The sequence below is a fragment of the Scatophagus argus genome, chromosome 10, assembly GCF_020382885.2.
Source record: "Scatophagus argus isolate fScaArg1 chromosome 10, fScaArg1.pri, whole genome shotgun sequence".
NCBI lineage: Eukaryota > Metazoa > Chordata > Actinopteri > Scatophagidae > Scatophagus > Scatophagus argus.
The window spans coordinates 22,539,127-22,554,334 of NC_058502.1; the positions used below are offsets into that span (position 1 = coordinate 22,539,127).

At 38.9% G+C, this 15,208-nt stretch overlaps 1 protein-coding gene across 1 annotated transcript in view; it reads left to right on the forward strand.

Moving 5' to 3' along the window:
• The first annotated feature begins 6,183 nt into the window (after positions 1-6,183).
• The window catches only part of si:ch211-250c4.3 (uncharacterized protein LOC100535981 homolog), a 31,838-nt gene continuing 22,813 nt past the window's right edge, over positions 6,184-15,208 (forward strand). Inside the window, exon 1 of the mRNA XM_046402139.1 lies at positions 6,184-6,502. Within this exon, the coding sequence (XP_046258095.1) occupies positions 6,424-6,502 (79 nt within the window). The 5' untranslated portion in view covers positions 6,184-6,423. The remainder of the gene's footprint in view (positions 6,503-15,208) is intronic.

Here is a 15,208-nt window from a genome sequence, read left to right on the forward strand (position 1 = left end):
TGAGACCCACCACAGTGGTGTCGTCCGCGAACTTGACGACCATGTTTGTGGGGTGGATAGCAGAGCAGTCGTGTGTGTACAGTGTGAATAAGGCAGGGCTGAGTACACAACCCTGTGGCGTGCCAGTGTTGAGGATCAGTGGGGCTGATGTAGATTCCCCTATCCTCACCACCTGGGGCCTGTTGGTGAGGAAGTCCCTGATCCAGGAGCAGAGTGAGTCTGACAGACCCAGGTTGTGGAGTTTCAGGGCCAACATGTCCGGGGGGACAGTGTTGAAAGCCGAGCTGAAGTCCACAAATAGCATCCTAACATAGGTGTTAGGATGCTGCAGGTGAGTCAGTGCCGTGTGAAGTGCTATCGAGACGGCATCCTCAACAGTTCTCCCTGTAGGCGAACTGCAGACTGTCCAGGCCAACGGGGATGGCGTCCTTGATGTATCTCAGGAGGATCCTTTCGAAGCACTTCATGATAACCGGGGTCAGAGCGACAGGTCGGTAATCGTTGAGGCAGGTGATGGCATATGTGGGACCAGCTGACAATGGCCTCCTAAAAGAATTTGCAAGGATATACATGTATAAAATATACATGTATAAAATAATCACTAAATAATAAATTAAAGATAGGTAGAATAATTAAAAGGCATCATCATAAACAGAACATTTTTACAGAGTGTGTCGGCAATGTGATAAAGGAAAGTTTTTAACTTAGACTTAAACATTGTCAGAGTTGGGGCTGAAAGTGAAAGTGAAACTAAACAGTTGAGATTTTGTTTAACTTGTCTTTTTAGTAATGTCATTCTCATATTGTTAACTGCTTTCCTGCCTGTACAACATCCATTGCTTGTCTGCCCGTCCTGGGTGAGGGATCCCTCCTCTGTTGCTCACCCTGAGGTTTCTCCCATTTTTTCCTGTTAAAGGCTTTTCTGGGAGTTTTTCCTTAGTTGATGTGAGGGTCGAAGGGCAGAGGATGTTGCTGATGTTATGTTTAGCCCTTTGAGACAAACTGCTTGTAAAAATGGGCTATACAAATAAAGTTGTCTTGTCTTGTCTTGAAAATAAAAATGAAACGGTATTCACCATGCTTAGTTTTAATTCTTGGGACAACCAGTAGGCTTGTTCCATATGTCCTCATGGTCCAAGAAGGTTCATGAGGCACAAGAATGTCAGAGATGTATTTGGGCGCTCAACCATTAAGACATCTATTCACAAGCAGCAATGTTTTAAAGTCAATTCTGTCAGTGTAGAGATTTTAGAACTGGTGTAATGTGGTCATACTTCCTAGTTTTAGTCAGGACTGGAGCAGTTATACAATTTGTTTTGAGAGATCAATGAGCAGACCGTAATCTGTTCTGGTGGAAATGAATGTGTGGATGAGTCTTTCTAGGTCTTGTACTGACCATGAATCTATGACGACACCAAAATTTCTTACTTGACTCTTGGTTATCAGAGAGAGGCAATCAAGCTGAGGGTTGATACTCTATCTTTCATTTTGTGCCCCAAAAATAATTAATCCAGTCTCGTCTCTATTTAGTTGGAGAAAATGGTCATCCAGTCACCGATGTGCTCAATACAGTGAAACAGTGAGTCATTGGGTCCATATTCACCTGGTTCAAGTGATATGTGTAATTGTGTTCCATCTGCATAATTATAATTATATAATTATATTAGGATACTTTAGTATCATTTAGCCTAATGGAAGGATGTAAAGACTGAACAAAAGGGGTTCCAAGATGGATCCCTGTGAAACCCCAAATGCCGAGGCCATTTGGTCTGATACACAGCTACCAATCAAAACAAAGTGCTTCCTTTCTTGAAAATATGACTTGAACCATTTGAGGACAGTTCTAGTGATTCCCACCCAGTGTTCCAATCTTTGTGTGGTCCACTGTGCCAAAAGCAGCACTTATATCCAACAATATATATATAACAATACTTTGCCTAAGTCAGTGTTCGGCACCGTGCTGAGTGCTGTCGCAATGCTATGTTGTGGCTGAAAATTATCAGGGCAGTTGTCCAGTTTTAAAAAGTTACAAATTTGTTGGTATCCAACATTTTTAATAACCTTATCTAAAAACGACAGGTTTGAAATGGTTGTTTAATTCAATTCAGCATAATTCAGTTCAGTTTATTTGTATTGCACCAATTCACAACAAAAGTTATCTCATGACACTTTCCTATTTGAGCAGGTCTAGACCAAATTCTTTAATTAAATTTTGTAATACAGAGAACCCAACTTTCCCCCCATGAGCAAGCACTTGGTGACAGTGGTGAGGAAAAACTGCCTTTTAAAAGGCAGAAACCTCGGAGCAGACCCCAGCTCTAGATGGGCGGCCATCTGCCTTGACCAAAATAATACCAGAAGTATTGGACTTATGATAAAAGGGACTATGGTGATTATAATAACAATAATAATGGTAGTGGCTGTAGACATAGGAGTAATAGAATTAAAATAAATTGTGACTAAACAGTAGTAATCGCAGAAGGTTTAAAGCAGGACCACAGCAGGAGGTCGAACCATGATCCATGGGAACCTGCAACATGAAAAAGCACAAGGACTCCGAGGAAGAAGTTGAGTTACTAACATGCATTAATGGGACATAAATGTGTGCAGAAGGAGAGGGAGAGGAAGAGCATAACTAGGGGCCGGCCTAGGCCAGCCTTGACTTTAAGCTTTATCACAAAGCAAAATTAAAAGTCTAGTCTTATACGTGGAGAGGGTGTCCCTCTCCCGGACCACACCCAGAAGATGGTTCCACAGTAGAGGAGCTTGATAACTAAAGGCTCTGGTTCCCGATCTACTTTTGAAGACTCTAGGAACTGTCAGGCTTTTAGTTTGTGGACAGACTTCCTGTTTTATTTTGGTTGCCCTCACTTCCTTTTCGTGTTCATTCTTGGTTTCTTTACTCCATATGATTACTTATTGTTTTCACCTGTGTCTCGTTTGCTCCTCCCCTCATGTGTATTTAAGCCAGTCTCTCCCAGTGTGTCTTTGTTAGATTGTCTTCTTCCCTGTAAGTAACTCTCTGGTGTTTTCTGTATTGTTTCCTCGAGCACCTACCCTGTTTGTTTCCTCGACCCGTTTTTGCCTCGTGATTTTGTACTTTTGCCCCGCTGACTGCCTTTTTGTGTACCGAATCCGGACTGTTAATAAACCGCCTCTCTACACCTGTCAGTCTCTGGTCTGCTCTGTGGGTCCTGTTGTCTGTCTGACCCTGACAGGAACCAAAAGTAACCCTGCATCTTGGGAACATAAAGCTCTGGTGGGATAATAGGGAATTATCAACTCTTTAAGATATGATGTTGCCTGGTCATTCAGGGCTTTATATGTGAGGAGAAAAATTTTAAATCCTGGATTTTACAGGTAACCAATGAAGAGAAGCCAGTATGGGAGAAATGTGATCTCTAATGCTGATTCTTGTGAGAAATCATGCAGCAGTGTTCTGGATTAGCTGGACAGTCTTTAGAGACGTATTGGGACAACCTGATAAAAGGGAGTTACAATAATCCAGCCTGGAAGTAATAAATGCATGGACTAATTGTCCAGTACTGTAGCATCTTATATCATTACTTAACATGTTTCTCCTGGATGACTGCAGTGTTGTTTTTTTATTCTTTGACCTTGGAGAGCTCATTGCTTAATGCCTTGAACCTTGCCATTAAAAATGATACAAACTCATTACATTTGCTGGCAGAAACTAGTTCTGGAGGTATTGGAGCTGGAGGATTTGTTAATATGTTCACTGTAGCAAATAAGATGTGTGAATTGTTACTGTGGTTGTTGATGATCTCAGAGAAGAACAAATTTCTTGTTGTTCACAGAGTCTTATTGAAATATGTATTTTTTTATGTATTGTATATTAAAGAATGAATGTGGAGTTTGATTAAGCTTTCCTGTATTCTCTTTTCTGTGCCCTTACAGAATCAATGGCATCAATAACATTTGAGATTTTAGAAGGAATTCAATAAGTCATCAACATCATACGAGATACAGACATTGTCTACATGTACATAACAATCATGTAATGACTCAGTCTCAGTGCAGATAAGTAAAAGCATTTCAGTAAACTCATCAGTAAAATTAAGAGATTGTTTGGGTGGTCTGGATAGGACTATATAAAGGATACATGGAGATAATTTCAACTCCATTTTAAATGACACATATTCAAATGATGAAAACTTTCCAGATTCCAGCTTCTTGGAAAGAAAGTTATCCCTAGAAAAGGCACAGACACCTGTCCTTTTTTGTTCTCTCTTGCTTCAAATTAAAATATAAAATAAAGTTGGGTGCATTCAGTAAGGATTGTCTTCTCAGTCAGTTGCCCACTCAGACCTCTGTTCAAAACATAAGATCAAGCTTGTAAGACATTATAAAATCATTTAATTTTAGATCATTTTAATTTAGATTAAAAGTTACTTGTTACACATTCACCTTATATTAAATATAGCAAGTTGCAAGTCAGTTTGAACAGGACCTAAGATTATCTGCTTGCAGGAGGTATGAATCAGATTTGTTTGACAGGAGGATCTTACTGAGCTTTCTTGTCCAATCAGTGTCATCTTACTGTAGCTATTGTGCTTGGGGAGATTGCTCTCTTCCTCAGCCTCAGTTTGATAAAGGATGCCATCTTTACTAGAGATGTGCACAGAGTCCAGTATTTGTATTTAAATAAAAGTGGAAATAGGTGTACCAGTCCTATTTCTGCATTAAAACGTGACTTGCATGGACAGGACATAGCTGTGTTGTGCTGGGATGTTGGGTGGATACCAGAGTAGGATGCATGAAATGTACGCAGTAATGATTAACACCAATGATGTGATGTGTTCAAAAATAATTTGTAAATTATTTGTAAAAATAATAATTTGGAAAAACCCATTATTTGTGCTTTGCCAAATATGAATTCAGGTTCACGACTTATATTCATCTTATTTTAGTATTTTAGTACTGATATTTACAATTAAGCCACATGTTTAAGTCACTGGTTCAGTTGCCTCCATGAAAAGGTGTACTCAGTCAGCAACAATGTTTGTCAAAGTTACATCCACATGAATTGGAGGACCTAAGGTTTCCTAGCACAACAGTTCTTAAGGCATCACACTGCCTCCACTGGCTTCTTCCACTTGTGCTTGCTGGTGCTATGTCTTCCACAGGTAAGCAGCGCCCACATATCTTCATGCAATAGAAAAGGAAACATAATTCATCAGACCGGGCCATCTTCTTCTGTTGTTCTGTGGTCGAGTTCTGATACTCATCTGCCCATTGTAGAAGCTTTTGTTGGTGGACATGGGTCTGCGACTATCCAGTCCCATATTCAACAAACTGCGATGCATTGTGTGTTCTGACACCTTTCCGTTGGAACCAGCATTAACAAAATTGACCTACAGTAGCTCATCTTAGCTCATCTATTGGACTGGACGTCACAGGCCAGCCTTTGCTCCCCACATGCATCAGTGAACCTTGGTCATCCATGGCCTCATCGTCGGTTTACCAGTTTTCCTTCCTTGGCCCTACCACTTTGGTAGGTTCTGACCAGTGCAGACCAGAACTGCAGTTTTTTAGATGCTCTGACCCAGTCATCTAGCCGGCTCTTTCCAGAATCTCTCAAATCCTTACACTTGCTCATTTTTTCTGCTTCCAACACATCAACTTCAAGGTCAAAATGTTCACTTGCTGACACATAGGTCTTCCTAAATGTAGCTTTATGAGTTCAGTTAACTTAACAGTGAATGTGAGCTGCTGTTAAAAGTTTAAGACAAAAAGGTTTTCAAATTAAATTGCTAAAAATAAACTAATTTATGGACTATGGGTCTCTAAAATAGCAGTTGTTTTTATTTACTGTTCTGCTCACTTTGTAAGGTTGACCTAAGAACATATGTTCTGTATAATGTGTGACTTGTAAATGACAGTCACCATAACTTTGTTAAGATTAAAGCTGTGGTTGATGTGAATGGGGACTTTGTCTTTATGATCTCAGCCTCCTCCCTCTTTAATTGTTCTTGCTCTTCCTCCAGCTCTTGTTGCTCCCTGTTTGCCTTTAAGCTGACCATAAATCTCAGTCCTACTTTTTCTCCTCCTCCTCCTGTATATCTCTCCCTCTGGTTGGCTGCAACTCCCTTTTCTCCTCCTCTCATGACTGTGATAGTGGAGTCCAGCCCCCTTCGCTCTTCTAAGTAGGAGGAATGGAATACATTCACACACACACACACTCCAGCCAAACACAAGCACTCAGGCAGGCCACCACGCAAGGAAACGCAGGTATCATGACCCTGCTTCAGGACAACCTCTACAACATATCGTCCAGCAACATACGTCTTTTCCACAACTGAACTTAAAGGCAGAATTCGTCTTTCTAAGAAATGATGAGGAATCTCTGAGAATCTTCATCACACTTAACTCTTTCTCAACAACAGGGATTGTTACAGCAAAATGAGTATTAAAGGAAAAAAGGCTGGAATGGTAATCAGCTGGCAGAAGTCATTCTCCATCCTGGCTCCTTGGAGGAAAGGTACAGTCATTTTCTATCTTTTTCTATCTTTCCATGGCAGTATCATGGTTTAATATCTTCTACCAGGTTGTAATTTCTGTAAGATGAGATACAGCAGAAATGTGAGTCACAGGGTGTGGTTTATTTTATGTCTTTGATCTCTTGTTGACAGGCAAATCTTCTTATCACAAACAGATGCTACCTCCATCCACTAAAAGCTGTTTCATTTGATGAGGGATGATTAGCATTCTGAGGGCAACTGTGCTGTGATTTCTTTTTTCTATGGGTGATTGACATTTTAATTGAGTAGAAGTGGGAAGAACCTTCAGAATTGACTTAACTGTGGGTCTACAGGGGCATTTTGATAGGGAGCAAATCTGCTGTTTATCAAGATGAGGCTAACAGCCTCATCATATGACTTAGTCAGTTTAAGTGAATGCCAAGACAGCAGATTTTTAGGAAGCTCCAAAAACAACTTATGTATAGACTCTATACTTTCCCCTGTACAGGAGACCAGGATAGAATAGCAGCTTTCAAATAACAACTCAAAGAACAATGTGATTTAAGCGTCTTTACTGACTGTTAGGAAATCGAGGTACTACTCTACATCTGCTTGAACAGGGAAAGACAGGGAAACAAGTTACTGTGCTGCTAAATGCTCCACTATGTTCAAGTTAACTAGCTTTGTCTGCTTTGCTGGGCATATAGTGTAGTCAAGATTCAAAATTCAAGATTCAAATAGTAACTTTGCTGGCTGTTAAACCAAAGCAATTCGTTTAAAGAGGCTAAGAAGTGTTTGAAGTTGGTGATAATTCTTTGTGGCTTTTTCTCAAGGAATGCAAGACCTTTTGTATAGGACACACATTGGCCATTTAACTCATTGTTAATATAAAAATATCGGTTTCTGCAACTTTAAAATTGCCTTAGTTAATTTTTTTTGCCACTTGTAATTAACAAAAACCAGGAAGTCATATTTAATATATTTTCATGGCAAACATGCAAGCACCAGTTGCCTGTACTACAAGCAAAATTCTTTCCATTATCTGGCTTCACTAATGCTGACAAAAGCAACCATGTTCACGTGAAGTCACACTAAAGTGGTTATCAACTCCATAAGTCAACCCAGGAATTCCCTATGTATGATCTCTTTCACATTAAAGAGGTGGTGTTTGCAGCATATGACCAATCGCCAACATGGACAAGTCACATCAGAGCAGCATATTTTACAAATGGAAAACAAACTATAATATCAGGACAAATACGAAGTTATGCATATAATCTAGTCTAAAAGCCAGACAATAATACAGAATACAGAACGGACCGCTGGCAAAGAACCTCCATCTGTGTGAAGGTGTGCATTAATGATTATGGATTATGATATCTCCGCAAAGATAATAAAAACATACATGAACATCTCAGAAGCGAGAGAGAAGAGCTGTGTCCTTAAAGTGCCACGCAGTGAATAAAAGTCCTGAATCTCAGCTTTACTAATATTACTACTGCTCTGTCATTAGGACATGAGTAGATCTGATTATAATTACATTTGTGTAGTCCATTAAATGACTATTTTCCAAAACTGTATTCTTATGGTGTGTAGGTTATGACAGTTTAGCCTTGACGCCACTGAGACACTGTTCTGCACAGAGTGACAGTGAAAAGGAAATGTGTTTGCTGATCTTGGATTAAATAAACCATTTAGTTATTTTCTCCACATAACCCACAGTATACCTAAAAATACCCTTATCAAAGCAATATTGCAAGACCATGTGCAGCTAATGAAGCTGCCACGCCCATACACTGATCATCTCCCATGAATTAATCAATGACGATGCTATTTTTAAGAAAACTGATTCATACATGGATTCATACATCTTGATCTACTATCGTGAACATAAAGTTACCATGGTGAAATGAACCACATTTGTAACGCTGAAAACCTAGGGTGGCCCTTATATTGCTAATCACAAATTTTGTTTTGTAGTAGCAGAGTCAGTCTTTACACTCATTGTAGCTTTGGTTTGGTCTCCACCAACTCCTGAAAAAACATCTGTCTCTGCAATGCTCCACTATGTTCACCAGCTAAGTGCTAATTTGTCTTGTGAGTAGTGGGTTTTTTAAGAGCTTCTTCAATGAAAACAGCAGGAACATAGATCAGTGAGAGTAGTGAGACTGAAACAAACAGTAAATCTGATGACTAGAAAATCAAAGTTACCTAAGAGAGTAACTGTGAGCAACCCCTTTCACATAGCCCTTTCATGTAGTCCTCGGAGTCATCTTACGGCATTGAAAACGTTGATTTTTTTCCACCACTTTTCACTAAAGAACAGAGAACAACCGTGGTGATTATTTTCCCGGCAAATTTTACGCTACAGTAAGTAGACATCTTATTTAACAGTATAATGTAAAGCAGTGTTAATCTATGTTGAGTTAGTGAAGTCTCTCTTCATATGACTCTCCCAGACAAATTTAACAGCAATGTAAATCTCTGCCGCAGTACACTGAGGATTTTCATTCTTATCTTTCCTCCCTTTATAATCCTGGCATTGGATTGCTCTACATTCCATGTTGGAGCCTCACTCACATATCACCATCAGCTTATTTACAGAATGAGCCTCCACACCTGCCGAGTAGCAAATCCTCCAATCATTTTTTGTTGCAGGAGGGATGATAAATCTGCTCATTGTTGTGGCTGTGAGGGAGCCCCTACGCTTTGCTTGAGAGCAGTCACATTGTCTGCCATGTTACTCAGAGTAGGAAGAAGAGCGCCTTTGTAAAGATAACACTTACATTGTGTACAGTGCGATGGGGAGCAGTTTTTTATTGGTGGTTTTGTGTGTGTCCGTGTTATTGTTTCATTGCTGTTTAGGTTCAGGAAGGAGCAAAAGATTGTCATGGGAGTTAAAACCATATGAAATAACACTGCCTTTCTCCAAACTGTAGCATAACATCACATGCTGAAATCCGATGTTCTTTGATCCATGAGACCACAGAAAACTGCAGAAACCAGCAAGAAGTTTTAATAAATAAACATTCAGATCAGCTGCCATCTCTGAGCATCATTGGTGACTAATCCCTGAAATACTTAACACTAAGGCAAAGAGGAGAATTCTGAAATAGGATCAGAGGGGTTGTCAGACATTATTCAGACATCAGGAATTTGTTGAGTTAAGTAATAAATAAAAAATGTGTGATGCTTATAGAAAGAAGTAATTTAACTCTCTGGTCAAAGTACATGGAGGGAGAGGATTTCCTGGGGGAGGTGGACATTAACATCTGTTTTCTTCTTTTTTACTATGTCCTGCAGCATCTTTTGTGGGTACTTCAACATCTGCACATGTTGTTTAAGCAATGGAAGGTAGCATTGCAGGGGTGTGAACTTACTTTGTTCCACTTTGGTCTGGGTCATAGTGGGTGATTTATACAACAAATGCAGACAAATCAAATGTAATTTAGAATTTAACTGAAACCAGAACTTATTGATTTTAGGAGTACAAACTTAATCAACTATGTAAGGCAATTCATGTCAGGACTCTTAATGATCCATATGTGCAGGACAGTAAACAATTAGGCTACACTGAAAACATTGAGGTATTTCGGTTCAGACTTTTCTAAAATATATTTGCTTCAAGTGTTACCAGATTAGCTTTCTTAATAATATTTGAGGTTAGAACCTTGATAAAAACACATGCTAATGAGACAGTTACTTTCTCAGTTTTTAAATAGTCATCAAATCAGGAACCATGGGGCCCCAGGAGCCAGCACCCAGTTATTAATTCTTTTTTTCTGGCAGTAACTTTCATCATCATCATCATCATCATGGTCCTCCTACAATATATGCAAAACCATTTTGTTTTTTTTTAAAAAATAATGAAATATGTCTGAATGCAAATGTGATTTTAATATATATATATATACACTAACCTCTTTTTGTATTTCCACTATTTATTTCTACCCCAGACCGTTAACAGTTGCACTTTTACTAAGACTCACTTCATTCTTTGAAGGTGGGATTCAAATACACATATTTTTGTGACATAAAAAGAGTGCAGTTTTGTGATACACACACAATGTAGATGTGTTTTAGGTGGTACAGATTACAGTTAAAAAACTAATGCTGAAAGAGAACATCAGTCAACATCACAGATAAAGACTCCTCACTTAACAGCATTGGCAAAACTTTTTGGGAAACATAAAGAAAGTCCATTCTTGATGTTGGAAGCAGTAGTTTGGCATTTGTAGGCCAGCAAATTCATTTTGGAAGGAAATACTATACTTATAACTCCACCACTTTATTCTTCATTCAGCACACAAGATGGTGTCATAAAATATCATAAGGCCTACTATATAAAATATCCTATTTGTTCCTCTCCTTCCTTTTTTTCTGTCATTTCCTTTGTTACAATCTTTCCTTCCTCTTTCAGCTGATTCAAAAACATGAAAATACCCAAAACTGGAATTTTCCACCTGACAGCGTAATTCAGTAGTTTTCTTCTAAACAATGACTACTTTGATTTTGGATCCTTGAATATCGAAATTGAAATCTTTGATATTTTACTGCTGCTTTATGTTTAGTTTTTCTTCAGTATGTGTTATATTTAGGACTAAGAGTTCTATAGATGAAGATGTTGGTTATAAATAAAATGAAGGAACAGAGCTACAGAATCTCAAAATTGGCCCAAATGTGACTTAGTTGACTGCAGCTTGAAAGTTTTAAGTAAACTGGGTATATATATGCCTTGCTCAGTATGCGTGCATGTACTGCTCGTACTCCTATATTCTGCATTTGGAGGAATGGGAAGTCAAACTCTAAAATGTCAAAGGAAATTAGCCTAAAGTACTTTTGACTTGGGTTACAGTGGTTCTGCACATTCTTGCTTTATCTTAATGGCTTCTGATAAGACAGAGTGGAGTTGGGGGCCCTGTTAACTTTGCTCATCCTTCGGTTTAGTGATACCACAGTGAAGAAAGTGGTGGAAAACAGAGTGAGGATCCCAGCCAGGCCACATGTTGAGAGATGAGTCCGGAGGTGTTCTGCTTCCACTGGAGGAAAAAACAAGTCATAGCTGGGAGATGGGTTGCTGGGCAGTGGTTATGTCACGTATTATCACACATCTGCTTTATGTCTCTTGTTCTAGCTCCTAAAAAGCTACCTTATAGGGCAGAGGCCAAGGTATTTATCTGTGGTGCCATGTCTCCAAAATTGTATTCTTATTTAAAACCACGAGTAACAAGAATAGTTTTATTTTACTCCTTAAAATCAATCTTGAGGAATATCAATTTACTATTATGGTTAGTTTGACAAGTACTGACTGAAAAACATATATTGATAAAATTCTTACACCTTGTTTAAAATTGAAAACAAATTTTAAAAAGTGGCATAATGGCATATAGAGACTGCAAATAATTTCAACTTGAATTGCTTTAACTTGAGTAGAAAATTTGCATGTATCTTGATCTTATGAATCAGCTGAATGCACAGAGACTAGAGGAAAAATGTGAGACAGTGAAACATGAGAACAAACAGAAGTGCTGTTCATCTCTGAGGCTGGAGGCTTAGAGGCTGTGCAGAACATGAACACACAGTCACACTCCCACAAACAAGGTGGACCAGTCACTAGCTAACATATACAGTTTGTTTGCAAAATTTAAGTTATTTTATAGAACTGTAAAAATAAGATACCACACTATCTTATAGTTACGTGAAGTGATTTTGGTTGGATGATAGTCTTAAGAAATAAGCAAAGATCAGGTGGGGCTGTTTTGCTTCAGGTAGTAATCCAACAGTACACTACCAATTCAGAAGTTGGGTTTAAAGGTTGTGACTTGTAGAGACCTTTATAAGCTATGAGACATTATTTTCTAACTCTGAAATGTTATCGCAAAAATAGTTATTCAGTTTTCCATGGTAACCTCATTTACAGAAATTATATGGCATCTACAAATTGTTATTTGTAGATCTGATGAAGCTGCTTGGATTACCAGCGAAACGTCTTTAAGACAAATCTTTACAAGTCCAGACGCCTTGCTTTAACTCTTTGAGTGAATATGACCTGGATGACTGAGAATCTCCACAGAAATGAGAGGGATTAATTTTGTTCATTCAGTATCACTACAGTCTGTCTGTTTGAACACATTCTTGTGTCCTGGAAATCGTCAATTTCCTTACATTGTTAAATTGATTGATAAAACTTGAATAAGTTTAAATGCTGAAAGATTGTTTATCATCCATGTTGAAAACTGTTGATTCTCACGAAGAATTAGTGTATTATCAATTAAATCAGAAAAAAATTAAAATTACTCTTACTCTTGCATGTTTAATGACAAACTACAGGTGTAAGTAAAATGTATAAGCTTTAACATTTATCAGTTAGTTATGATGTTTTGATTTTACAGTTTAACAGTTTTAAGGTTTTGATTTGGCAGTTTTGAAGGTTTTGTTTGCAGTCTTGTTATAAAGCAGTCAAAAGGGATAACATATTATATAACTGTGGAAATAACAGAAATTGTAACAACTCAAAACAATAATACCTCACTCCTTGGCTTCTACTCATCCTCTCTGCATCAAAGAACCTCTTTGCCACTGAACACCTGTGCTTGGAGGGAGCTGAACCCACCTGTGCTGTAAAAAATAACTGGCTTGTCCCAGCCTGTTTATGACGTTTATGACGTCCGCTGCTTGGAATCTGAGAGACCTACTAAGCCTGCTGTTTATCCCAAAGGCTTACTCATGTCTGAATGTTGTGTCTCGGAAATCTTAACGAAATACCCAAGTTTAAGAGAACCATTTACAGAACACTTTTTTCATTAACTTCGGCGAATAAACTTAAGTCGGCTTCACAATGAGGATTTTCTTTCATCAGGAGTACATAGTGGTTACGCAGTTTACTTGGCTGATACTCTTAGTTATAAAAAGTGTGTTATCTGTACCCAGCACTTGTTTTAGCAGAGTACTTGCTCAGCCTGGACATTCATTCATGTTCCACAAATAAATCAAGTGTGCCTTGGGAATCCACGATGAAGAAGGCAGTACTTTGATATGTGCATTATGATAGAAAACCCCCTGTGCATTTATCATACCAAATTAAAGCCACTGTCACTGCCAGGAAGTGCAGGTGACTATCTTAAGACAAACCAAAATTACATGTAAATATCCATTTAAGAAAAGCTGTGTTGTAGCAGTAAAAAACAAACAAACTGCGAAACAAGTCTGCAGTGACATAAACATAAACTGTCTATGATGTCACTCATTTTCCTAAGGACATGATTTTAAGATTACCAGTCACCACCTTCTCTGTGGTTACTACCTGTCCATCAAGCAAAGCACATATAATCCCTTCTGTAATTTCACCTTCCTGGCTGTACAATCTAGTAAAATCTGCTGACTCCCAAATGCTGCTGAGATCATCCCTGAAAATCCCTGTCCTGATTAGAGAGGTAATAGTGTCAGGTTCAGACAGACTAACTTGGACCCACAGAGCAGACCAGAGGCAAACAGGTGTGGAGAGGCGGTTTATTAACAGTCCTGGGTCGGCAACAAGGCAGTCAGCTCGGGCAAAGGCACAAAAACGCTAGGCAAGGGGTTGGTAAAAAAACAGGCACAAGTCAAAAACCACAAGGAAGAGAAGCTAAACAAGAAAGAGTTCAACACAAGAGATAATTGCCAGAAAGCTACTCACTAGGGATGCAGACAATCTGACAAAACACATGAGGGGAGGGGCTAATGAGACACAGGTGAACACACAGGTGAACACAATGACAATCAAGCACAGATGAAAGCAAGAGATAATCACAGGAAGTAAAGACACCAACAAAGAACACAAACGGGAAGAGAGGGAATCCCTAAAAAATAAAACCGGAAATCAAATCCAAACAGACTAAACAGTATGAGACCTGACAAACAGAGTGTATTTGTGTAAGTTTGTATTATTATGAAAATCCTTGTGATTGGAGATTAAAGTATATTATACTAGTAGCATCTAATGGTGACAGGAGCCTTCAGCCTTAAACTGCCATACAAACAGATCCTCAATCACCACCTTTTTACTTCCCAACTCCTGAAAACACACTTTGATGTGCAAATTGGTTCCACTTTGAATTCCACTTCAGTGTCACATCTGGCACAGTCAGACATTTGGTCTAAAAACAGGTAAACCTCTTCTCCCTGTTTGCATGTTCTGCATCTGTGATGTGTTTATATGACTCACTGTCTGTAGGAGTCAGTTGTTTGAATGAAAGAAGTGTACCTCGTACGAGTGATGTGGCTGTTGACTCTCAAAACACACTGGCCCCTCTTAACCCCTGCATTGAGGCTGTGTTTTCCCTCCAGCCTTCCAGGCAGCTTAGAGCTTTTGTTTGCAACAGGGCACTTACTCTAATTTAACACCTTTAGTGCTGAAAACTCTGACTTTGTAATGGAGTCACTTGAATGACAACGCTAATGCTGTGTGGAATGCGAAATGAGTACAATGGGAAATGGCTGAAGGACATTTTTAGACAGAAAAGAGGCTTTAGGATGAGTCTTTGGTGGAGGAAGGGGAGATGGACTGTCTGTAATTATATGTTGTGGACTTAAGTAAAGGAGAGAAACTGGAAATAGACTGAGTCAGCCCATGTAGACAATTACAGAACAGAATATATGTTTGCATTGTTTGGAAGGGATGAGGACAGCTGGATCAGGCTAACACCTGTCAGGCTGACAGTGGTTGCATGGAGAGGATTGTAGGGAAG